Here is a 26,472-nt window from a genome sequence, read left to right as displayed (position 1 = left end):
GGGGCCCGTACAGCCGCTGCGGAGACGCCACTCATCACGGCTCCGTCCCGCCAGGGAGCCCTCCGCCCGCGGCCGGCGCTGCTCAGCCCGGCAAGTGCCTGGACCCGGGTCTCCGCCTCCGATGGCGGCAGAGGTGCAGGTCCTCACAGCAGCTCCGACATGGACTCTGCTGCCGGGCGCCTCGGCCGTGAGTTCGCCGCCCCAGCTGCCCCCCAACGGGCCCCTCCCTCCTCGGGCCCTGGGACCTTGTCCAAGGGGTCAGGTGGGGGCGTGGCGCTGACCTCGGCCAGCGCTCCCCTGGGTCCAAGCTGCCAGCCAGCCACGGGCTCGGACACTAAACAGTGACCGAGCGAACACGGGCAGGGCCTCGGGGCTTCCTGCAGCCGGACCCCCCATCACAGCGGCTCCAAGCCTCTCCGACCCAATCCCAACGGCCACTTCAGAGGAAAAACGCCCTCCGTCGAGGACTGTAACAAGGACTGCGACTGTTCAACTTAAAAACCACCACTAAGGACACCAACCCGAAAAGTCCACAGTGATCAGCAGCCGGTTCCAGGAGACGGGCGGCGGACACCTGCCCTCCAGCCCCTCAGGGCCCAGGGCGGCCGCTCCCAGAGGATTTAAATGCTTAACCCGGGCAGAGTCCTCGCCTCCTGCTCCTCACCGCTGCACCCATGTTTCTGTGATTCACACGGGTGAGGCGGCTGGCCAGGTGCTGCGCCCACTTTACAGATAAGAAAACTGAGGCTCTGGGAAGTTAAGGAGCTGCTTCTGGCGGTACCAGGAAGTGGCCCCGAAGGCCTCGCTGATCCCGGTCCAGCGGCCAAAGACCTGAGGTCTGTGTCCCAGGAACGACTCACTGAACGGAGAGGCAGCTCAGGTCTCCGTGCTCTGGGTGCTTCGCTCACCTCTGTGCAGAGGCTGGAGGGAAGGGTGGGCCCAGGGCCGACATTCCAGCCGCCACACAGTGGGTGATGTCCTATCCTGGGCCATTTGACTGTCCGCCGGGAAGGCCGCCAGGCCAGGGGCCCGGGAGCCAGGCCTGGGCTGGGCCTGGGGTGGGGCTCCGTTGCTTCCTCAGGGAATCGCAGCCTGAGATGCTGGTGAAGGTGGACAGGAACCAGGAAGAGAGACCCTTCGGTTCTCGGCGTCGGGGGAGGGTCCAGCCACACAGTCGCCCGTGCGGACCCAGCGGGCTCCCCACTGCCACGCCGGCAGGGACGATGAGCCATGAGGTGTGGCAGGACCCGGGAGGAGGCCAGTGCTCCCCTCCTGCCTCGAACACCCTTCTAGAACTTTACACCAAGTCACGGTGGGTGAACAGGCCAGGGCCTTACAGGAAACGAAGCTGGGTCTGCCAGGCACCGCACGGGGAGGAGAAACCGCCGACCTGCCTCGGACCCAGACACGTCGGCCAGAGCGGCCGGGCCTGCACGGAGGGCGTCCCCACGATGCGGGTGAAACCCTGTTTCTTGAACAGAACGCAAACCAGAAAACGTGAAAGGAGAGATGGATGCGTTCACGCGGCCCCAACGGAGGATTCCGCCCGTCGGGTCAGCCGACCGGCCCATGGAAAGGCCGGGCTGGGCGGGGACACAGCAGCCCAGAGGGACCAGCACGGGGTCGGAGGCGCCATCGGAGACCCTGCGAGCCATTTAGAAAGACAAGCAGCCCAGGGAACACGGGCGGGGGCTGGGCAGGCGCGGCCGGACGCCCTCCTGCCGTCCAGGGCCGGTGAGAGCGCGTCCGGCGACACCACCCCTCGGAGAAGTGCAGCTCAGCTGCAGGAAACAAGCCCTGTGCACGCGGAGGGTGGCTAAGCCGGGACGCCCGAGAATAACCAGTGTTGGCGCGGATCGCCGCCTGGCTGCTCCGCCCCGGTCAGGGCAGCTCAGGTCCGTCCCACGGTCCTGGCACCTGAGGAGAGACCCTCGGCCGGTCACAGCGGCTCCGTCAGCGGCCTGACCTCTCCCGACGCTCACTCTTGCTGCCCAGAACCTACTGTCCAGAGAGCAGCAGATGGATCTTTCTAGAAGGCACCCCCACGCTCCCAGCAGGTGGGAACCCGTCCCTGGCCTGGGAGTCCGTCCTCCCACCGGCTGAGCCACAAAGGGGCAGGAAGGAGGCCACACCCTGTGTACCCCGAAGCCCGGTGCACCCCAAAACCCAGTGTACCCCGAAGCCCGGTGTACCCTGAAGCCCAGTGCACCCCGAAACCCAGTGTACCCCGAAGCCCAGTGCACCCCGGAGCCCAGTGCACCCCAGAGCCCAGTGCACCCCGGAGCCCAGTGCACCCCAAAGCCCGGTGCACCCCGGAGCCCAGTGCACCCCAAAGCCAAATGCACCCCAAAGCCCAGTGCACCTCAGAGCATGGTGCACCCCAAAGCCCGGTGCACTCCAGAGCATGGTGCACCCCAAAGCCCGGTGCACCCCGGAGCCTGGTGCACCCCAAAGCCCGGTGCACCCCAGAGCCCGGTGTACCCTGGACCGGTGCACCCCAAAACCTGGTGCACCCCAGAGCCCGGTGCACCCCAGAGCCCAGTGTACCCTGGACCGCTGCACCTTGAAACCCGGTGCACCCCAAAGCCCAGTGCACCCTGAAGACCGGTGCACCCCGAAACCCAGTGCACCCTGAAGCCCGGTACACACTGAAACCCGGTGCACCCCGAAACCCAGTGCACCCTGAAGCCCAGTGCACCCCGAAGCCTGGTGCCCCCAAAGCCCGGTGCACCCTGAAACCAGGCAGAGCAGCCCTCTGTGCCAGGGCCGATAGGCGGGGCGGCAGGCGCCCCATCGCCCATCCCCATGATCAAAGCTTTTGCGAAGATCAAAATCACACTGTTTCCTCCAGGTTCCCGGCCGCGCTGTTTGTCACGCGACTTAATGGAGTTTGAAATCTCGAGTCACATCAAAGAGCAGGAGGTTTGTGCTCATCAAAGGGCAGCCCACTCGGGGGGCGTGGACGCCGCTGGCTCCAGGTGCGGGGCCCGGGCCCAGCGCCCGCACCGCACGGCCTCCACCCAGGACCTGGCTCTGAGTCTGTCTTTGTCACCGGGAGCCGAGCCGACGCCCGGGAGGAGGGGCTGAGCGGCAGGGAGGGGGCCCCCGTGTGTCCGGCGCCCCGGGAGGAGGGGCTGAGCGGCAGGGAGGGGGCCCCCGTGTGCCCGGCGCCCCGGGAGGAGGGGCTGAGCGGCAGGGAAGGGGCCCCCGTGTGTCCGGCGCCCCGGGAGGAGGGGCTGAGCGGCAGGGAGGGGGCCCCCGTGTGTCCGGCGCCCCGGGAGGAGGGGCTGAGCGGCAGGGAAGGGGCCCCCGTGTGTCCGGCGCCCCGGGAGGAGGGGCTGAGCGGCAGGGAGGGGGCCCCCGTGTGTCCGGCGCCCTGGGAGGAGGGGCTGAGCGGCAGGGAAGGGGCCCCCCTGTGCCCGGCGCCTGGGTCCATCTCTGGGACTCGGCCCAGAAGCTGCCGGGAGGGCAGGTTGGGCTGCCCGGCTCTTCTGCCTCCACAAGGTCACCCTGGGGACGCAGGGCAGGGCCTCTGTGCTGGACCAGGGCCCCCAGGGGTCCGAGGCCTGGGCGGTGCTGGCCAATCGCAGCTGCGGGCCCCTCACGCTGGGCGCACCGGCTCCCGCGCCCTGGGGGAACGTCCTCAGAGGTTTCCACACACTCACGCCTTCCCCGACCAGCTGATGAGCCCGAGAGCTGATTACAATGTCTGAGAGGAGGCGGCGACACTCAGCACAGCGCACTGGACACTCCACATGATTGTCGAGGGCCTGCGGACGTCGCCCAGATCAGGGGCCGCGGTGGCCCTGCTCCCCCTCCCCCCACCGCGCCCTACCCCCCCCCCCCGCCCCCTCCCCACGGGGACACAGGCTCCGGCTGCTCCGCAGGAGTCACCAGGTGTCAGGACTGAAGGACAGATGGCCCTGGGCACCTGTCAGAGCCCTGGCAGCGGGCTGTGACCTGGAGACAGGCGCCAGGCCGTCCTGTCCTGGGGGCCCCTGGCTGGCTGGGGAGGGACAGGGGGGAGTGGAGGGTGGAGATGAGTCGAGCGGCCATGGGGAAGGGCTCTCCGGCCGCCTCCGCCCCAGCCCCGTTCGCAGCCTGTGCTCCGTGTGCGCATACGACGCCTCTTTTGTTCGCTTCAGTCTCGAGTGTTATTCTCTTCGAGGCCATTGTAAACGGAGTCGCTTCCTGAAGATCGGGTGTCGGGCGGTAGGGAAACGCCATCGACCCCGCATATCGATCCCGTGTCCGGCAGCCTTGCTGGGCGCCTGTGTTAGTTCTGCGTGTGCGTGTGTGTCCCTGCAGACGTCGCCCGTGAAGGTCAGGCCGGCCGTGGGCCTGCCGGCTCCTCTGCTCCCACCCGGTGGCTCCTGTTTACCTTTCCTGCCGGCGCTCGGCCCCGCCCCCCGGACCCCGCTGACCGGCAGGGGCGCCGGCAGAGGTGCTGCCTGGTTCCCACCTCGGCGCGGAAGCCACGGCCTCCCCACGGATACGACAGGCGCGACGTCACCGTCCACGTCTGCGCGAGCCCCTCGCACGCCAAGTCCGCCCCCTTCCCCCCGTTTGCTGGGCGTCTTTACCAGGAAGGCGTGTTGGACTCTGGATCGCTCACCCTGCAGCTGCTGAGAGGACGCCGTGAATGTGACGTGACGGGTCCAACATGGGACCCGCTGGCTTTCCTGTGTCGCTCCAAGCTTTCGGCGCCCGACTGGACCCGCTGGAGTGGCGTCGAGGATTGTGCGTTAAGTCAGGAGATCCGTACTTTTACTGTGAGATCGCTGCCTGAGACTTCCGGCATCGGGGCAAGACTAGCCTCACAGGGTGAGCGAAGACGTGTTTCCTCTCCCATTATTTATTTATTTTTTTATCTTTGAAGAATTTGAGAAGAATTGGTGTTAATGCTTCTTTTTATAATATAGGTTTTTACGGATTTCAGAGAAGAAGGGAGAGAGAGATGGAAACATCAAAGATGCGAGAATCACTGATCGGCTGGCTGCCTCCTGACCCCCCACCCAGGGGATCGAGCCCACAACCCGGGCACGTGCCCTGTCCGGGAATCGAACCAGCAACCTCTTGGTTCCTAGGTCGACGCTCAACCACCGAGCCACACGGGCCGGGCTAATGCCTCTTTAGATGTGGTCGGCTTCGCCGAAGAATCCATCGGTGCTGGGCTTCTCTCGCTGCGAAGCCACTGTTACTAACGCACCGTCTTCACCGGCCACAGGGCTATTCAGACTTTCCGTTTCTCCTGGAGTCAGTGTGTGTGTTTCCGGGACCGCGTCCGGCTCATCGGAGTTTCTCACCTGCGGGCCCAGGGCGGTGTGAGCCCTTTAACCTCTGTGTTCCTGCAGAGCAGGGCGCAGGACTAAGGAGGGGCCTCCTCTCTCCGCCCGGTTCCGTGATTCGGTCTCTCCCGCCCTCCCCCTCGCCATCAGCCTGGCTGAAAACCTGCTCGTTCTGTCCGTCTTCCGAAGAACCGGCGTTTGGCTTCCTGGGTGTCCGACGCCCCGTCGCATGCGTTTCCGCGCGGAGCTTCATTATGTCCCCCCTCCTCCCGGGTCTGCCTGCAGCCGGTTCTTCTCTCCCGGCGCCTTACGGCAGCGCCTTGGTTTCCACGTTATTTCGTCTGCGGGCAAGTTTAGACAACCCCGTGTTCAGCAGTGACCGCATTTAACAGCCAGGCGCTGCGTTCTGAACATTTAACCACAATTCTCGCCAGCAGCCGCGAGCCGGGTGCAGCGCCAGGGGGCGGGTCTATCGGACCAGAGAGCGGGCGACACCGGGTACGGAAGCCACACGGGCTGGGCCTCCTCACAGTCCTGCCGCCGCCGCTGCCCACAGCGCACGGAGCTCAGTGGACCTGCCGGAGGCCACACACACACACACACACACGGCTAAACACACACACACACATGGCTAAACATACACACACGGCTAAACACACACACGGGTAAACACACACATGGCTAAACATACACACACACGGCTAAACATACACACACGGCTAAACACACACACGGGTAAACACACACATGGCTAAACATACACACACACGGCTAAACATACACACATGGCTATACATACACACACGGCTAAACACACACACGGCTAAACATATACACACATGCGGCTAAACATACACACACGGCTAAACTTACACACACACGGCTAACATACACACACGGCTAAACATACACACGGCTAAACACACATGGCTAAACACACACACGGCTAAACACACACACGGCTAAACACACACGGCTAAACATATACACACACACGGCTAAACACACACACGGCTAAACATATACACACATGGCTAAATATACACACACATGGCTAAACACACACAGCTAAACATACACACACGGCTAAACATACACACATGGCTAAACATACACACACACGTCTAAACACACACACACACAAACACACTCTTCTAAGTGCCGACGTGCACCAACACTTTTCCCGCAGACGCGTGGTGCCTGCTGCCCGCCCAGGCCTTTCCCCTCCGAGGGGCTCGGGGTCTTGTCGCTGCCGAGCTGGGGGAGCCTGAGGACCAGGAACCGGGCCCCCAGGCCTGGGAGAGGGGGCGGTCCATCCAAGGCCCAGGCGTGTGGCCTCCTCTCCGGGCAGCTGAGCCAGGGCCAGCCAGCGGGGGAGGGACTGTGCTCAGAGGCCCCGGGGGCAGCCGCGGGTGAGAGGCAAGGCCTGCCTGCCCCGGGCTTTCCTTACTTCGGGGGCCAGCCCCGCCACCGCTCCTGCACCCACGTGTGGGCACCTCGTCTGAATCCGTGCAGGAGTGAGTTAGCGAGTGAGCAGCGAGTGATCACTACACGGATAAGCCAGGCACGGGGGCAGCTGGGCCGTCTTCACGCTCACACGCCCCTGAACACGGCGGGGCCAGCGTGAACCCCCGACGCACCCCGGCGCCCACAAGGTCCCGCCCAGCCCGACGCGGCCACGTCTTCTCTGCCGCAGACGGGATCCGCACGCGAGGGAACTTATTATGCACACCGAGCAAGAACACAGGAAAGCAGAAATTAAATTAGGTGGCAGCTAGAAAATGCCCACGGAGCAGAAACCGCAGGCTGGCTAATTTGTGTGGCCTCCCTGGGAAACGGGCGGGCTTTAATTTGGGGCTCTGGGGCCCGCGCCTGGGGCGCCGGCAGGCTCCGGGGAGAGAGAGAGAGGGGGCGAGGCCGTGTTTGCGGACGAAGAACAGACCCCGATTCAATTAGTAATCCACCGTGGCCCCCACCTTCCCGCGGACTGTCGGAGCTAATGAGGCCGGGAAGGGAAGGCAGAGGCTCAGGGCCTGTGCTTGCTCCCCCCACCCCCATCCCAGGAAGAATCAATCAGCTCAGAGACGCACACTCGCCGTCACGCGCGAGCCGGTTGCAACGCCAGGAGCCGGAGATGCGGGCGGGACGGGGCGAGAGTTCAGTTCACTGGGCGCCGAGGTGGCCCTGCCCTGGGCCCGAATGGACCAGGAATCCGGCGGGCGAGGCCGGATGGATCTGGAGTCCAGAGGGTGGTGGCAGGGAAGCTGCCCGAGGGCTGTGAAATCCACACGTTGTATGGGGTGCTGGTCAATAGGAGTGGCAGGCGGGTTTTCATTTTTTTACTTATTTTTTAAATATTTTTATTGATGTCAGAGAGGTAGGAAGAGGGAGAGAGTGAGATAGAAACATCAACGAGAGAGAATCACGGACCGGCTGCCTCCTGCACGCCCCCCACTGGGGATGGAGCCCACAACCCAGGCCTGTGCCCTGACTGGGAATCGAACTGTGACCTCCTGGTTCACAGGTTGACGCTCAGCCACGGAGCCACACCAGCCGGACAGGAGGGTTTTCATAAGGGACAGACGACCTTTCCTTAAAAGCAAAAGCAGCTCCAGGGGGCTGCATCATTTCAGGAGGGAGGTGGACTCGGGGGGGAGGTGGACTCGGGGGGGAGGTGGACTCGGGGGGAGGTGGACTCGGGGGGGAGGTGGACTCGGGGGGAGGTGGACTCGGGGGGAGGTGGACTCGGGGGGGAGGTGGACTCGGGGGGGAGGTGGACTCGGGGGGAGGTGGACTCGGGGGGGAGGTGGACTCGGGGGGGAGGTGGACTCGGGGGGGAGGTGAACTCGGGAGGGAGGTGGAATCGGGAGGTGCGAACACGGCGAGGAGACGGATTCTGAACCGTCACTGTTCACCTGAGATGCGCTCAGTGTCCGTGACAATGTCCCCGAAACAGGTTCCAAAAAGGAGAACAGAACCAGCAGCCGGGACGTGACCCAGATCCTGAGAACGACCCCCCTGTCCCCCCGCCCCCCCTCCCCCGCCACAGCAAGGTCAGCCCCTGCCCACAACCTCCGAGGGACCCCCACGTCCCCGAAGCGCCCTTCAGGGCTGGCAGCACTGGGCCGGGGGGGCCATGGGGAGGCAAAGGTGAAGTTTGGGGGGTCCCCGAGAGCCCCCTGGCCCCCAGACTCTCCTGGCCGTCCTGGCTCTGTGGGCGCGGCCCCCACTGGGCTGGACCTCCAGCCGCTCTGCCTGGAGAGCACAGGGCGCCAGGATGGATGGCAGCATCCGGGCCTGCTCCTTGCAGCCAAGAGCCCTGGGCCTGCCCAGCTCCTCCCCTTCCTGCTGGAGGCCAGGCGTCAGAGTCCCAGCCACGGGCCCCAGGCCGGCTCACGGCCCAGCATGTCCCTGGACAGTCCTGGGACTCACTCATTGGTGACATCAGCAAGAGTCCCTGAGCCAATAGGCCTCCACTCCCAACATGGCCTCAAGGCCCTGCTGACCCCCTCCTGGGCCGGCTCACCCCACCCGGGTCAGCAGCTAGCCTTCCCCACGGTGACAGCGCATCACTCCCCATGCACGACCCTCCCCCCACACACACACCTGCGGGTGCTTTTCCCACTGGGTGTGCACCCAGCCCCGCATTCAGCACCCAGGAACCGAGGCGCCCGTACCCGGCACGGCCTCCGCCACAGCAGACTGACCCCCGTCGACGCCCTGACAGCTGCGGCAGGCACCTCCCTTCCTCCTTGGAAGCCCATTTGTGACTCCGTTTCCACGGACACCCCTGGGGCCCCGCCTCACGAGGGCAGCGTGAGTGTTCACTCAGTGAGGAGGGTGATTAGCCTGCGGGTCTGGCTGTGAGGACGGGAAGGGCTGCTCCTTCTCCCGCGGGGGCCCTTCCACACTTGTGCGGAGCACCTGGCGGTGACCCCCGGACTGTTACCTCCTCTGGTTCACACGGCCCCTCCGTTCCAACCGCAGGACCAGGTGAGCTGCTCTCAAGGCTGCATTCTTGCATCCCCCTCCTCCCTGCTGTTTGCACGACTCGGGGGATAATTGGCAGCAAGGAGTCTCTGGTTCGTAGAAAGGGCCCTTCCCCCGCCCCTTCAGACAAGCCTCTCTTGGACTCCCCGTAACGTTGCTCTAAGCCCGATTTACAGGCTCAAGAACAATACTGACCAGACCCCTCCCTCGGACGCCGGCGGGTGGTCTCCCGGAAAGCAAACACGCTGCAGCTTTTCAAGACGAACCCCGGTATTTTCAACTGCAACAAAACCCTCCTCCCGTCCCTGCGGCGTAGCAGCAGCCCCCCGCCCCGTGCTGACTAGCCGCGCGCCGACCCTTGCTCTCTTGAAGAGGAAAATAAGCCTCCTCTCCGTCTCCTCTTGGTTGTGAGTTCTTTCACAGCCCGCGCCACCCGCAAGCCCTAACCTCACCCACCAGACAGCTCGACCAGCGCGGGAGGTACCTGCAGCCACCGCACCAGCTCAACAGCCCGTCCTCAGGGCCCGTGAGGGTGCCCGCGCCTGCCAGACCCCACGGGGAGGGGCCCGGAGCAGCTGGCGACTACGTGTGCGGGACACTCGGGCACCGCAGCGCCTCCTGCAGACGGCACGACCTCCGCTCCCCCTGCTCACGGCCGCACCGAGGCACACCGGCCTGCAGGCTGGTCAATCCCGGGAGCCTGCTGGGGACCCGGCTCCCGGCCCCTCCGCTGCGCCCGCCCACATGCACCAGCCAACGCCGCCCTCAGGGACAGTCATGCCAGGCGACACTGTCAGCCTCAGGCCTGACCCAGAGAGCATCTGGGGGCGTGGCTGCGCCAGGTGGACGCCCGCCATGCAGCCTCCGTGGCCTTCTCGGGCCGTGGGCGCTTACCGTCCACGCAGGCGGGCCGCGCTCTGGTGGTGCCCGCGATCTGCCCCTTCCTGCAGGCGCAGCGAGCTGTCTGCCGGGCGATCGTCCTCCGAGGCTGGCTGCTGTCCCGGTCCAGGGTCACAATCTCACAGGTGCCGGCGGCCAGCTGACCTGCAAGAGAGCACAGGCGGGGCTGAGTGGCCGGCCTGGAGACAAGCCGCCACCCACCGATCCGGCGGCCGGATGCCCGCCCGGTGGAGGCCTGGGGCTCCTCCCCCAGCTGGGCCGGTGCAGCCATCCCTCCCGAGGTGTGCGCCCAGCCCCTCCGTGACCTCGGGGCGGCCCCGCAGCCCTGGCCTTCACACGCATGACCACCGCCCAGAGGCCCGCCCTCACTGCCTGGCTCTGCCAGTCCCTCAGCCAACAGTAAGCACCTACTGTGTGCTGTCCTCGTGCTGGGCCCCGGGAGCACTGTGGGAACAAAGCAGAGGCACTGCGCCCCTCGGTCACCCCCCCAGCTGGGGTCCGCCCACGGGTCACCTGGGGACACAGGAAGTGGGGGCTGCCAGTGTGGCTCCTCACAGGCAAGGAGGTGGCGGTGACAGCAGGAGAGGTGGGCGCGGGTGGAGGCCACAGCCCTGGTGCAGCCGCACTCTCCTCAGCCCCTTCCTCATCCACTCGACCGCGTCAGCTCAAGCCCCCTCCTCCAGGCAGCCCCCCGTCCTCCAGGTGGCTCACCGCACAGGACTGCCCCCCACATTTTGTCATTGTATCACCCCCAGTTCCGCCCAGAGCCTGGTCCAGGGCAGGATGAGGTGGGTGGTGTGGGGGGGTCGGGGGGAGAATCTGGGTGCAGCCCAAGAGGCCCCAAGAGGCGTCTGCAGTGGCCCCCACAGGCCTGGCCTGCTTGGGGAGCTGTGTGAGCGAACAGCACAGGTCAGTGTGGGCCCCTCCTCCCAACAGCACCCCGTCCCGCAGCCACACCCAGCGCCGCCCTGGAGGCGTGGGCTGCAGATCCTGACTCACACCAGCTAATTACGCGCAATTACACGCTGTGCTAAGAACAGGCAGAGATACACAGAGAGACATAAATAAACAAGCAGATGAACACGCGGCCGGGGGAGGGCCGGAGGCTGCCGCTCTCGGTACAGCGATCGGGGCTCAGAGGCCGTCGGGGTGCTCGGGGTCTGCTGGGCGGCCGCGGGCAGGGGAAAGGTGAGGTGGCCGCAGGCAGGGGAAAGGTGAGGTGGCCGCGGGCTGGTGCCTGGTTTGCAGATGGCGGCTACGTGGGCGCCGTCCTGGCTGCTGCTATTTCAGGCTCCGTAGGGCGACGGGCAGCCTGCTATTCCTGGTCCTCGCTGCCCCCCACCCCTCCGCTGACCGCTGACACCTCGGGTGTGGGCGGTGGCCAGCAGGGGCCTTCTCCTGGGGACCTGCTCACGCTGAGCCCTGGCTGCTAATTAACTAAGCAAACACCGGGCCCTGTGACGCCCTCCCCGCCCCCCCGCCCCCGGGTGCTAACTAAGCGATCTTCTGGCTTCTCACCAGCTGTGAGGACCGCCTGCCCTGGGCACGGCACCTCCTGGCTGGACCCCATCTTAAGGGGTGCTGGGCACTACAAGGGGCTCAGTGTCCAGCGCGCCCCTCTTCCAGGCCCCGCCCTGATTTTCACCCCTCAATTCCTGGTGAAGTGCAGACTGACACCGCCCCCCCCACCCCCGCCCCCTTGCCTGGCCCAGGCCACCTCCATGCCCTCCCTCCCTGCGCAGGGACGTCCTCCCGCTGGGCCGGGTGGGGGATGCTGTCCCTGACTCCTGGGAGCTCACAGGCAGGCGCGCCACACCCACCACCGCTGTCCAGGCTCCACCACGCCGACCTCAGACCCGGGCCCCAGCCCCGGACGACATCTCGCAACCGCGCCTCCTGGAGGCCCAGGGGCAGGCCTGGGCGCCTGGAAGCAAACCCGTGGGGAGGGCGCGGGTGGGGAGGGTGGCAGCCCACAGGCCCACACTAGAGGCGCAGAGAAACCCGAGGCCCCGCGGGCTGGGAAGAGCAGGGCACCAGGCCGAGGCCGGGATCGGGGGCCCCGCGGCCGTCACCCCACACCATGGACGCTCCATGTCACGGAAACGGCTGGGTCTGTGAGGCTTCTGGGACCGCGCCCGCCCCGCCTGCCCCACCGCTCCCACTGCTGCGTTCCGGAGCCCAGCAAGGCACTGGGGCCGTGTACTTCACCTGTGAGCCCCAGGGAGGCCCTGTGCCTGGAGAAGCTGATGCAGCAGGAATGCCGGGCGGACCTCACCTGTGAGCACATGCTGTGCTTTCGGTGGGCAGGGCTGTGACCACGTGGTGCGTCTGGTGGGTAGGGCGGCAGGGCTTGGCGACGGGCAGCGTGGGGGCCGGGGGCACACACGGCATCTGCCTGCGCCCGGCCAGCCGCGTGGCGAGGTCAGCCTGCTGCCGGTGACCTGGGCCCGCAGCGCCGTGGGGGACCAGCCTCGTGGTCACACAGGCGCCGGCTTCAGTTAGAGCTCACGGAGGCCTCGTGCCAATGTCAGTGTCAGAAACACAGCCTCTTCCTCGCATCTCTGCCCGGGCCGAGGATGCCCAGGGCTAGGTCCTGGGGGGCAGGGGCGGGTGCCCAGTGCTCACGAAACCCGTGTCAGCGCCCACTGATCACTCTACCTGTGGAGTCCAAGGCAGCATTTTCACGCCGGCTCCTGGGCACAGCTGAGAAAGGGGGTCACACCCCAGGTCACGGGGACAAACCGGACCACGCAGAGCACCTGGCACCATGGGGCGGGCCCCTGGCCCCTGGCAATGGGGTGCACCCTGGGCAAGGCCTGGGAACCAGGCTGCCCTGGTGCTATCCGTGGTGCTGACGTGTCACAGTCTCACCACGTTAGCAGGATGCCGTCCCCCTGTCTCCCACCTGGGCTCAGTGGGGAGCCCCAGGCACAGAGGGGAGCCCCAGGTGCAGTGGGGAGCCCCAAGTGCAGTGGGGAGCCCCGGGTGCAGTGGGGAGCCAGGGCCCAGACTCTAGCAGGAGCTGCGTCCAGAGCTGACCCGGGCCGCCCTCACCCACATCCGGCCTCTCTGGCCACAGTGGGGGTGTCGCCCCTGGACCTGAGCTGCCACCACGCTCCCCATTAAGTGGCCGCCGTCCAGGCGTGTCCCGGCCGCACAGGCCCTCCGCCGTGCAGATCACAGACACAGAGGAGCAGCGAAGGCCACCTGGAGGGCGGCCGCCTGGAAGCCTGCGCGCCCTGCGACCGAGCCGCTGTGACCCTGACATCTCTGTCCGGTGTGACTCCACCCGGCCGGTCAGAGCGGCAGCAGGGCTCCCCCCCGCAACCTGCCCTGTCCACCCCCCACCCCGTCCGATTCCCCAGGGACCTGCGGACGCCGAGGTTATCTCTGCGACAGCGTGTGGGTGAGATAACGAAATGAATGAAATCGGGAGTTCACAGCAGGGCTCCCAGGCCCCGCAGCTCAGGCCTCGAGGGGCCCCGGCGCCCGCCCCGCGTTTCCCAGGCCCTTCTGAGGCGGAGCTGGCGTGGGGGGCAGCGAGCGGACCCCACAGTCGCGGGCTGCCCAGCTCCGGGTTGTTGGGGTTCCAGGCACCGGGACCCCAGAGGAGCAGCAGCCCCGCTGGGTCTTACAGCTCCCGCCCTACCCAGACGCCTGTCCAAGGCCTCCCTCCTGGACACGCAGGTGCAGCCCATGTGCGGGGACATGTACGGGGGACACGTGCGGGGTGGGCTGCCCAGTGGGACCCGCGTGCCCGGGCCAGCGCACCCCTGCCTGGGAGCCCGGAGCTGCCCACTGCCCCCGGCCTGGCCCACAGGGGGCAGGACCCCGAGGTCGCCGAGGACCACCAGGCCAGCCCCCTCGCCCAGCAGCGGGCTCACCCCCACGCTCAGGAGCAGCCCACAGCTCCTCCATCTGGGGTGGCAGGGGCAGGACAGGGCGACTGAGGCAGACCCTCCCGGAACTTTCCTGAGGGCGGGCCTGGGGTCCATGCTGTACCCGAAGTGCAGGGCCAGGGGCTGGCGAAGCCCCACAGCCCGACCTCCCACCCCGCGCCCCCAATTACCAGCAAGGGAGGGTGGCATCGGGGCTCCCCCCTGGGTCCTGGGGCCCAGAGCCCCACCCAGACTGTGCGGCTCCTCCCGCGCTGGGTGCGCGAGGCCACGGGGCCACATGGGCCCGGGCGCGGCGGGCGCTGCATGGAGGGACAGAGAGGGACGGGGACAGGATGGGACGCGCCGTTCTCCTCGAGGCCGTCAGTTACCGAGGCCTCGCCCATCCAGCTGGCACCCCGTCAATCACCCCGTTAATGTGCCCATTAATGAGAGCCGCCCGCAGGCCTGCTGGACCGGAGGCTGCCGGCTCCGCCCCGTAAACACTGTGACTGCGCTGCACTCCCGGACTCGCAGGCACTGAGAGGCGAGCTCCGCGCTCCCAACGCACAGCCCGAGGCAGCCGGGCCTGGGGGCACCAGGCGGCCCTGGGTGTGGGCCAGGGACAGAGGGGACAGACCATGGGGCCCCCTGTGGTCTCTGGGGAGGGGAGGCCTGGGGTCAGGGCAGGGTCCGGCTGGTCTCCCAGCCCCTGCGGCTCCGACGGAGAGAAGCCACCGTGAGGGGCCAGCCTGGGACCCCGGGAGCCCGAGCTCTCCTCACCACGCCCCCCGCCCCCGCACATCCCCTGGGAGGGGCACCTGCAGGCACGCGGGCAGCGGGCGGGTGAGAGCCCCCTCCTCAGCAGCCAGAGTCCCCTCCTCAGCTCACCTTCATTTCTGGGGGGTCAGGGTGCCCTCGGGGTACCTGGGCCCTGGGAGGGAGGGCACTGCCCGTAGCACTGGGCATCCAGGCGGGGCACAGGGAGCCCTCACATGAATTTAGCTCCCCCAGCTCGCAGCACCCCCGGTGACCTCTGGCTACCACGTGTCCCTGGCACTCCGGGGCGTCGGTCCTGCCGAGCTGCTTCCGCCAGCGGGACTTGTCCTCAGAAGCAGCCCCTCCCAGGAGCCTGGAGTGCTGGCCTGACCTGGCCTGACTTTCCCGGCCCCGCAGGACGGAAGGCGCTGTGGGCACAGCTGCCCGCCCTGCGCCCTCCGCCCTGCGCCCTCCCCCTCCCCCCTGCGCCCTCTGCCCTGTGCCCTCCGCCCTGCGCCCTCCCCCTCCACCCTGCGCCCTCTGCCCTGTGCCCTCCGCCCTGCGCCCTCCCCCTCCACCCTGCGCCCTGCGCCCCCCGCCCTGCGCCACCCGCCCTGCGCCCTCTGCCCTGCGGGAGATCACCCAGGGGTGGCGGCTCCCAGGGAGGACACGGGGGCTCCAGCTCGGATGGGGCATCAGGACCACCCTCTCTCCCATGTGGCCAGGGGCACCCACCCGGCCGACCAGCTTCCTGGCTGGGAGGAGAGCCACACCCGGGCACCGGGAGGCAGGTGTGAGCCGATGGTGGCTGTGTCGGGGCGGTCACCTGGGAGGGTCCCTGGGAGGCCTCACGGTGCGGCCCAGCAATCACGGTCCTTGGGGTTCACCCCATCGACTTGGAAACGTGTCCACACAGAACCCTGCACACGGACGGGGACATCCCAAACCCGGCACAGCCAGTGCCCTCCCCGGACGGTTCGCCGTGGCCCATCCAGCGAGGTGTGAGCAGCAGTTAAGAGACATGAGCTCGCAGACCACGGAAAGGCGCGGAGGAACCGTGAGTGCCTGTGACTACGTGGCAGAAGCCAGTCTGAACGGTCTGCGCCGTGTGATCCCAGCTCCGTGATGTTCTGGAAAAGGCAAAGCCATGGGGACAATAAAAGATCAGTGGCTGCCAAGGATTTGCAGGGAGGGGAGGGGCAGAGTGGAGGGAAGGGAAGGGGAGGGAGGGGAGGGACAAAGGGAGGGAGAGGAGAAGCAGGCGTTTCCGGCTGGTGAACTGCTTTCTGTGTGAGGCTGTGAGGGTGGATGCAGGGCACTGGGCATCTATAAAAGCCTATCACTGCCCGGCCGGTGTGGCTCAGGGGCTGAGCGTCGCCCTGTGAACCAGGAGGTCAGGGTTCGATTCCCGGTCAGGGCACAGGCCCGGGTTGCGGGCTCCATCCCCAGTGGGGGGCTGCAGGAGGCAGCCGGTCCATGATTCTCTCTCATCGTGGATGTTTCTCTCTCTCTCCCGCTCCCTTCCTCTCTGTAATGAGTAAAAGTATTTAAAAACACATAAGCCTGTGCTTTAAAAAGGCGACACAGCGACATGCTGCTCTGACACGCTGGGAACCTGCCCGTTTTCAAACTGTGAAACATACACATGGAATTCGCCGTCTCCCGTCTCCCAGCGCACAGCTCAGCGCATCACCCATCCGCGCGGCTGTGCAGGTCCCACCGTCACCTCCGATGAACACTCCCCGCCCCGCGCCCCGGCCCAGCCTGGCTCCCACCCTCCCACTTCCTGTCTCTATGACTGTGACTCCTCTGGGGGCTCGTGTCCGTGGCCCCACAGTATGTGCCCCTCGGTGCCTGCCCACGTCACTGAGCGTGACGCCCTTGAGGCTCGGCCGCGCGGGAGCGGGCGTCCGACTCGCCTTCCCCTTCAGGGCCGAGTAACACCCCACCGTGTGGCCGTGTGCGGTGCCACCCTCCCACCTGGGGACGGACATGCGAAGGCGCCTTTATGAGGAGCCGGGGCGCTGCTGTCCACGCGCCTGGCCGTGTCCCGGAGCCCAACACGGGGCGTGGCCCACGGTGACATGACGGGAAGGAGGCTCCCTGGGCCCCTTCTCTGGAACAGGTTGTCTCCATCGCTTTCGGGAAAACACAGCTCTCCTTTTAATCCTCACCCGAGGGCATTTTTCCCATTGAGTTTTTTTTTTTTAGACAGAGTGCAAGAGTGGGAGAGAGGGAGGAGAGGGAGAGAAACATCGATGTGAGCGTGAGAGAGATACATCGATTGGCTGCCCCCTGCATGTGCCCCAACTGGGGCCGGGGATCGAGCCTAAAACTGAGGTATTGCCTTTGACCAAAATCGAACCCAAGATCCTTCAGTCCGAGGATCGAAACTCGCACCACGGAGCCAAACGGGGCAGCGCTCTTTTTATTTTAAATTAGAGGAAAACCGTCATCGAACTGCCCAGCCAACGTGGCTCAGTGGTTGAATGTCGATGGATGAACCAGGAGGTCAGGGTTTGATTCCTGGTCAGGGCACAGGCCCGGGTGGTGGGCTCCATCCCCAGTGTGGGGCGTGCAGAAGGCAGCTGATCCATGATTCTCTCTCATCATCTATGTTTCTATGTTTCTCTCCCTTTCCCTTCCTCCCTGAAATCAATAAATATATATCCTATATAACAAAAGCCTAATATGCTAAGTGTCTGGTCATCCAGTCGTCCGTTCAACCAATCAAAGTGTAATATGCTAATGATATGCTAAGGCCACTCAACCGCTAGCTATGACGTGCACTGACCACCAGGGGGCAGATGCTCCAACTGGAAGGTGAGCTTGCTGCTGGGGTCTGGCTGATCTGGACTGAGACAGGCTGGACACACCCTGGAGCCCTCCTGTGGTCCCTCTCCGGCCCCAATTGTGCACCGGTGGGATCCCTCGGCCTGGTCTGTGCCCTCTTGCGATCTGGGACCCCTTGGGGGATGTCAGAGAGCTGGTTTCGGCCCAATCCCGCAGGCCAGGCCGAGGGACCCCCACTGGTGCACGAATTCGTGCACTGGGCCTCTATATAAGAGAACAATCATTGGGGGCTGCAGCTCAGGGAGCCCGGCACCCCCATACCCCTCCCTCCTCAGCCCTGAAAAGCAGGCATTGCTTGGAGACAGACACGTTTCCCAGGCTTTGGAACGCGCCTTCTGAACATGAACGTTATGCTCAGCAATCACACCACTCACTCCCCCGGAATCGCCACGTGGAGCTGGACGGGCTGGGGTAAGGAGTGTCCTGGGAGAGGGAGCCACGCCCCGGGAGAGGCAGGCCTGTGGCAGCCATGCCAGACGCTGCATTCTCGCACTTGAGGGCGTTTTGCATAATCTGGCCACTTAATAAGCTGCGGGGTAGCAGGCAGGAGTTTAATTTATTTGGCTTGGAACTCAGCTGTGGTTGGAGCTGATCTCGGTTCTTAAAGGATTAGGGCTGGCGCCGCCATCGCGGTCCTGGGAGACCGGGCACTAATCAGCTCAGGATGGCCCCGGGCACAGGGCGGGCACCTTCCCCCGCAGGTGGGCTGCTCCCTGCGGGCTGAGGCCACACCCACCCTCTGCGACCACTCCTGCCCCCGGCCCCCGCTCACTGGGACGGCCCCACAGGCCCTGCTGCGCTCAGCTGGGCCCCGAGAGCCAGGTCTGGCTTTGCTGCCAGCGAGGGTCTCATCACTGCTGGCAGCCGCATGCGGATCTGCAGACAAAGCGCGTCTATGTCCGAGCCTGCCCTGCGCGGCCCGCTGCCTGGGCCTGGCCCACGCCGGCCGGACTGGTGGCGAGATGGTGAGCGCCCACCCGGGGCAGCGGGCAGGGGAGCCGGCAGTCATCTGTGGACAGTGAGCCCTGAAGCCAGACTGCACGCCTTTCAAGGCCCTGGGTTTCACTCCCCCCCGCCCCCACCAAGATCTTAGAGGGGGAGTGACTCCTCTGTAATTCGGGATACAGACCAGAGCAGGCACAGGCCTGCAGGCCAGGAGGGCACAGGGCTGTCCACCCTGAGGGCACAGGGCCATAGGCGAGGAGGGCACAGGGCTGCCCACCCTGAGGGCACCGGGCCATAGGCCAGGAGGGCACAGGGCCGCACACCAGGAGGGCACAGGGACACATACTAGGAGGGCACAGGGCTGCCCACCCTGAGGGCACAGGGCCATAGGCCAGGAGGGCACAGGGACACATACTAGGAGGGCACAGGGTACAGGCTGGCGGGGGAGGGGGCACACAGGGATGCAGGCCGGGAGGTGCGCTCTGATGAGAGGACTGGGGAGCAGGACCCCGGGAGCCTGCAGCCTGGCCTGGGGCCCCTGTCCTGCTCCCCGAGCCTCTGGCTCTAACAGTGCTTTCCACCCCGGAGGAACCGCTTCCCATTCTAGAAGGTTCCTCACCCCCTCTCCCCTGCTCACACGCCCCCCAGCAGCGACAGCTCGGCGTTTCGCGCTCCGCTCAGCCGCACACATAATGGACGGAGAGCTCCGTGAGGTCAAGGGGTGCGAGTTAACACCCGAGGAGCGAGTCAGGAATAAAGAGAATAAACAGAGACACGTTTTTAATAACATGCCAGGTACCCGCTAAAGTGGCAACCGTCTGTTCCAATTGGAACAAAAAATGCCTTGGGGGGGAGCCAGACACAAATGTCAAACTGGTTTCACAATTTTCTTTAAAAAAATAAAGAAACATGAGCCCTCTGATGGGCACGAGCTACCGGCTCTGAGCGGCACAGCCCTGGGCCCACTCAGTCAGCCTGACCCCGGGGTCGCAGGGCCCAGGGTGGGCGGAGGGCCTCGCCCAGGACAAAGGGTGCAGGGGCCTCCCTGGGGCAGCCCCTTCCAGCAACTGGGTCCCCGAGAGGGAAGAATCCACCGCGGTCACCCCACTGTCACCCCATTCTCACCCCGTTGTCCTACAAACTGCGCTGGCCCACAGCCGCCCAGGGAACCCAAAACCACGGAGGGGATGGGCCCAAGGGCCGGGGCTTGTGGCTCTAAGACAGGGGTGGGCAAACTTTTTGACTCGAGGGCCACAACGGGTTCTTAAACTGGACCGGAGGGCCGGAACAAAAGCATGGATGGAGTGTTTGTGTGAACGAATATAAATTCAAAGTAAACATCATTACATAAAAGGGTACGGTTTTTTGTTTTTTTTTTTTAGTTTTATTCATTTCAAACGGGCCGGATCCGGCCCGCGGGCTGTAGTTTGCCCACGGCTGCTCTAAGATCTGCCAGACTGGAGGCTGGGCCCTGGGGGGGGGGGGGGGGTTCCCTCCACCCCGAGTGGGGCTCTGACGATGGTCCCCAAAGATGGGCCCACCCTGAGCCTCAGAGAGAGGCCTTGTGTGGAGTGAGTGTCCTGGCAGATTGAATTAGGGACCTCGAGGTGAGACCATCCTGGACCTGGGGGCCCTGAGTCCAGTGACCAGTGTCCTTACAGGAGAGAAGAGGGGAGACCAGAGACAGGGAGAGAAGAGGCCAGGTGACCGCCGGCCATGGTGGCCTCCAACAGACGCCGCTGGCACCCGGAGGCCGGACGGGTCCTGGAGGGAGCACCCCAGCCGACAGCGGGGCCTGCACGTCTGACCCCAGAACTGGGAGGCAGTAGTGTCGGTTGCTCCCAGTCCCTGCCTGGTCCTCGTGACAGCGCCCAGGGAGCTGACACGCCCCCCTCTCCATTCCCCTGTCACTGGGAGGCCCCGCCCTCATCTCAGGGCCTCTGAGTCCCCAGCCGGCCTGGAGGCCCGGGGAGGGGCCCAGGAGTCTCAGGGCAGACCTGCAGGCCACCCCACCTGCGCCTGCCAAGCTCCGGAGGCCGAGCAGCTCAGACCACTGACCACCCGCCTCTCCTTGGCGAGCCCACTGCTGCACAGCGCGCAGTAGGTGCTCAGGAAACACCTGTCTGGACAGCACACGTCTCCACGGCGACATCACTGTGCCAGGACAAGGAAATCGGTCTCCCCGTGAACGGGAAGCCGGCACCACCCCATAAATAGAAGGTGCCGTAAAAATAAACACAGCGATGGCAGTGAAGCGGCCCCCGCGCCCACCGAGAGCCGCCTGCCCGCCACAGCGCCGTGCCCTCGGGCTGGGAAACGCCGAATGTCTGCAAGGAGGCGCGGGAGGATCCGGCTGCCCCCTAGACCCAACCTCCTGGGGGGTCAGCTTCTGCCTCCGCCTGAAACTCAAGGGTCGTCGCTTCCGGGACCCAGACCCCCCGACGGATGGGAGACCCCGATGGCCTGCCTGCCTCTTGGAGGCAGACGGTGGGAGGTGACAGGCCCCCAGGACACGCTGGGCCCCGCGTGGGTCATCTGTGTGTGTCCCCTCAGGCTCCTGGGCTGAGCGGCATTTCCTGGGGCTTCAAACAGTCCTGGAGCCGCAGGTCCGACATCAGGTGGGGCCAGCGCCGCCTGCAGGGGCCCTGGGGGCGGCCCCTCCTGTGACCCCAGCCGTGGTGGCCGCAGGCGTCCCCGGCCCGTGGCCACATCGCTCCAGCCTCTGCCTCCGTCTTCACACAGCCTCTCCCCGCGTCTCTTCTCGTCTTTGGATCCACCAGGGTGGACCCTAAGCCACAGTGACCTCGTCCGGACAGCCTCACCTTAACTCCACCAAGGAGGCCACGCGCACGGGTTACGCTGCTCCTGTCCCTGGGGCCCCGCCCGGCCCCTCCGCTGTGCTTGGCTCACCAGCACACACCCCCGCACACAGCCGGGCTGGCATACAGCAGGCGATCAACATGTGCTGTCACCCAGGCAGCCGCCCTGGGAGCGGGGCGCCGTGGCTGTGCGGGCGCCCCCAGGTCGGGGCAGGAGGCGGGTTTTACGGTTCTGGTTCTGCAAAGCACAGCTGCTGATCAGCGAGTTGGGCTCCGCTGGGGCAACCGAGTCAGAGGTCCGCCCCCGGCGCGGTGAGCGGAGGAGGTGATTGGCTAAGAACATGCACCTTCCTGGGCAGGAGCCCGTTTTGAAAAGTGTGTTTTAAAGGCTGCAGGGCCTCCTGACTATGCACGGGAGCCCCCAGCAGGTCCCCAGGGCGGCGCCCTCACCGGGGCCTGCGGCCGTCCTGGCGGCACCCCTCCCAGGGTCACCCCTCCCGGCCCTCTGCCCCGAGAGCCCCCACAGGCTTCACGCGAGCTCCTGAGACCCAGCGAAGCCCGCATTTGTCTCCCAGAGCGAAAGGGGAAGAATAACAGGAGGCAGGCAGAGGGCCCCCGGGATGTGCAGTGCACGGGTGGGGCGAGAGGGAGTGGGCGCTGCCAGCAACACAGGGGACCCCACATGCCCAGGAGCCTGCAGACCGCCCTCAGCGTGAGCAGCAGGGGTCTCCAGGCCATGGCTGGCACTCGCCACAGGACGGGGTGTGCCGGCCCCACTGTGCCCTCCCCTCCTGGTGCCCCCACGTGAGACCTCACGGGCTCGGGGGACCCAGCCACTCCGGGTCCCTGGTAACACGGACGATGGCTGGGCCAGGCGGCGGGAACCCCGTCTCCTCTGAGCAGTCACCTCAGCGCCAGCCCTTCGGCCTGAGCGGCTCCAGCTGCCAGAGCCCCGGGAGGGGCCCCCCGGGTGAGTGTGGGTTCACATAGGGCCTCGGTCCCCCGAGAAATGACAGTCAGTGACAAAGGAGCAGGTTACCTTTCAAGTCTTTCATTTTGACTCCGCCCCTCCCCGCAGCCATTCCTATGCACTGGCCGCTGGAACAGTCTGTGGGTTCAGGGCCGCCCTGGTCGGGCCCCTCCGCACGCAGCCCAGAGCCTCAGACCCGGGCAGAGGGCGGGCAGCCCCAGGCCAGAGCCCTGCAGTCTGGGTGGGGCGTGGGCGCAGCAGGACGGGAGGGGCTAGAGCAGGCCCGGCACCTGGGCCCTCTGAGGGGCAGACTCAGCACAGCCTGGGGCCAGAACCAGGAGAGCTGCCCGCTGTCCGAGCCTCCTGGTCCACCACGCCCTTACCACCGAGGGCGGCAGCCACAGGCCCTGCCCACGGACCCTCAGGGACACCCGGACACAGGGATATCTGGACACAGGGACACCCGGACACAGGGACACCCAGACACAGGGATATCTGGACACAGGGACACCCGGACACAGGGATATCTGGACACAGGGACACCCAGACACAGGGACACCCGGACACATGGACACAGGGACACCCGGACACATGGACACAGGGACACCTGGACACAGGGACACCCGGACACATGGACACAGGGACACCCAGACACGGACACAGGGACACCCGAACACAGGGATACCCGGACACAGGGACACCCAGACACTGGAACACCTGGACACAGGGACACATGGGCACAGGGACACCCGGACACAGGGACACCCGGACACAGGGACACCCGGACACCCAGACACAGAGACACCCGGAAACAGGGACACCCAGACACAGAGACACAGGGACACCCGGACACAGGGACACCTGGACACCCGGACACAGAGACACCCGGACACTGGTACACCCAGACACAGAGACACTGGGACACCCAGGCACTGGACACCCTGATACCGGGACACCAGACATGAGCTCAGGTTACAGCTGCCATGATTCCCTTCACCCGAGTGCTTCTGAAGGGCCCCCAGCGGAGTGTGCCCCTCACCGGCCGCCCTCCTAAGACTCCGCTCTGCCCCCAGCATCACTGGCTCCCACCATCACTGGCTCCCACATCACTGGCTCCCACCATCACTGGCTCCCACATCACTGGCTCCCACCATCACTGGCTCCCACCATCACTGGCTCCCAGCATCACTGGCTCCCACATCACTGGCTCCCACATCACTGCCTCCCACATCACTGGCTCCCACATCACTGCCTCCCACATCACTGCCTCCCACATCACTGGCTCCCATTATCACTGGCTCCCACATCACTGGCTCCACATCACTGGCTCCCACCATCACTGCCTCCCAGCATCACTGGTTCCCACCATTACTGGCACCCACATCACTGGCTCCCACATCACTGGCTCCCAGCATCACTGCCTCCCAGCATCACTGGTTCCCACCATTACTGGCACCCACATCACTGGCTCCCACATCACTGGCTCCCAGCATCACTGCCTCCCAGCATCACTGCCTCCCAGCATCACTGGTTCCCACCATTACTGGCACCCACATCACTGGCTCCCACATCACTGGCTCCCAGCATCACTGGCTCCCAGCATCACTGCCTCCCAGCATCACTGGTTCCCACCATTACTGGCACCCACATCACTGGCTCCCAATATCACTGGCGCCCACATCACTGGCTCCCAGCATCACTGGCTCCCAGCATCACTGGCTCCCACCATCACTGCCTCCCAGCATCACTGGCTCCCAACATCACTGGCGCCCACATCACTGGCTCCCAGCATCACTGGCTCCCAGCATCACTGGCTCCCAGCATCACTGGCTCCCACATCACTGCCTCCCACCATCACTGGCTCCCAGCATCACTGGCTCCCACATCACTGGCTCCCACCATCACTGGCTCCCACCATCACTGGCTCCCACCATCACTGCCTCCCAGCATCACTGGCACCCACATCACTGGCTCCCAGCATCACTGGCTCCCACCATCACTGGCGCCCACATCACTGGTGAGGTAAATAGAGGGAAGCCGGGCCCTGGAGCCGCAGGGGGACTCAGCGAGAGCAGGCCTGGGGGGCGTCCCTGCACGGGGGCCAGACACACACACTCACCCCAACTTCCCCGCGGGAACCGCATGGTGCTGCCGGCCTGTGTGCAGCTGGTACCGCCCCTGCCACCCAGGGAGGGAGGGACAGACTGACCCGCACACACCCCTCTGGCCAGATGTCCTGGCCCTGCGCGGCCTCCCTGGTCCCAGAGCCCCACACCCTTCCCTCGAGAGGCTGGCCGACGGGCGCCAGCTCCGTGCCCCTGCTGCTCTCTGTACGTCTCTCTTCTTCCTGGTACATGAAGATCGAGATGAAAGCTGTTAATCTGCACGGCGCTGTAATCCAGGGGGCGGGGAGACGGGGGGAGACACAGTGGAGAGTCTTTGGAAGAGGGAGGTGGAAAAGAACCCAGCTGTTGCCTCAACTCTGTGTTCTGAGACCAAACGCAGGTAAGGACACGAAAGAATGGCTTCCCTCTGCCCCTCCTCACCCGTGCGCTCTGCGCCCTCCACGCAGGCAGCTGGGTCTTAGCTCGGGTCCCCAGACCCTGGCCCCCACTGGCCCTGGAGTTCACAAACATGGCGTCTGTGTTCCGTGTGCAGGACGGGGCTCTGGCTCGCAGAGGGGGAGGACGGGTGGGGGGGTCTCGAGGGGCGAGCAAGGGAAGGTGCACACCCAGGCGTGGCCCCGCACCCCACCGGCGGCCCTGCCCGGGGCTCCTCCCTGCCCGGGCCAGGCCTGGCGAGGCCGGCGGGACCGTTCTCACCAAGACTGTGGCAGCCAAGGCCTCAATTAGGGACACAATGGCCCTCTCTCCCGCTCACCGCCCTATTCATCTGGGCGAACACTGGAGGACACACTGGCCGGAGGGGGACGGCTTGGCCAGGGGCTGACCTGCATCTCCACACAAAGGCGGAGTGTGTACAAGCGGCTCCCTGTGTCCCCCATTCTCCACCCGAACAAACCAGACCCACGGAAATGGCGATTTGAACAGCTCCTTCCCACTCGCCCGCAGACAACAAGTCGCAATTGTCCACCGCCGCTCCCTCTCCCCCTGCTCCCCTCCCCCCCAACCCCTGCTGGCCAGCATGGCCGCTGGAAGTGAGTGGCCTGGAGCCTGCAGCCCGTGGCCACGGGGGCAGGGGCGGGGGCGGGGGCAGCCCCCATCCCCTCCGAGGCCTGCCTGGGCCCCTGAGCCTCAGGGGTCCAGAGGGGCATCTCAGAGGAGACGGCGCCCGCCGCCCTGGCTGCCAGAGACGGGCAGAGGGACTCGGTCCCCACGGAGCAAGGCCTTCAGGAAGGACCGGCCGTCCGAGGACCTTCGAGGGCTGTGGGGGCAGGTGCTGGGCTCCCCTGGGGGCGCGTGAGAGACGCGGAGCCCTCCCAGCACACCTGCTCCCGACCCCACCGTCTCTGCCTGCCCCGTCGCCGTCTCTGAGCGCGGACCTGAGTGTGGGCTTCGGGGTGAGCAGGAGGCTTCCGGGAGGCTCCGGTTCCCATCCACGCACAGGCTCCGCTCCCAGAGCACCGGCCTCCGCACACACTGCCCACCCCCCCCCCCGCCCTCGTCTACTCCAGGGGCAGCCACTCCTTCCCGACCAAGCTCGCCACCTGGGGAGTCCGGTCGCTCAGTCCCACAGGCAGGCGAGCACAGGGCGGCAGCAGCGGGCGGCCAGCGGTCCTCTTACCAGATCACAGCTGAGTCAGGGTCAGCCCCCCGCGCGCTGCTGACCTCAGGGAGGAGCCGGGACTCCACACGCTCCCCTTCCCAAAGCGGACCCAGAAGAGAAAGGTCAGTGAGGGGTGAGAAGCGTGCGGCCCACACAAGGCCCGTCGCACAGGGACCCTGGCCACCGGGTGGGTCGAGGCTCCTCCACACAGGCGCGCACAGTCCTCTGGGGACTGGCCATCCCCAGGCAACCCCCAACCCCCAGAACCACACTGTCCCGGAGCCGGGCAGGGAGCCAGAGGCGGGGGACTGGCTCCAGGCCCCCGTCAGTCTCTCACAGAACAGCCA

At 65.8% G+C, this 26,472-nt stretch overlaps 1 protein-coding gene across 2 annotated transcripts in view; it reads right to left on the bottom strand.

The window, feature by feature from the left end:
- Window positions 1-26,472, bottom strand: part of TAFA5 (TAFA chemokine like family member 5) — an 88,312-nt gene that overhangs the window by 17,559 nt on the left and 44,281 nt on the right. For both annotated transcript variants that reach the window (XM_036301641.1, XM_036301642.1), the window contains exon 2: window positions 10,173-10,322. In XM_036301641.1, coding sequence (XP_036157534.1) covers window positions 10,173-10,322 — 150 coding nt within the window. The remainder of the gene's footprint in view (window positions 1-10,172; window positions 10,323-26,472) is intronic.

The sequence above is a fragment of the Myotis myotis genome, unplaced genomic scaffold (assembly GCF_014108235.1).
Source record: "Myotis myotis isolate mMyoMyo1 unplaced genomic scaffold, mMyoMyo1.p scaffold_m19_p_3, whole genome shotgun sequence".
NCBI lineage: Eukaryota > Metazoa > Chordata > Mammalia > Chiroptera > Vespertilionidae > Myotis > Myotis myotis.
Note: the sequence above shows the minus strand (reverse complement) of the source record. Positions and strands in the feature narration are given on the sequence as shown.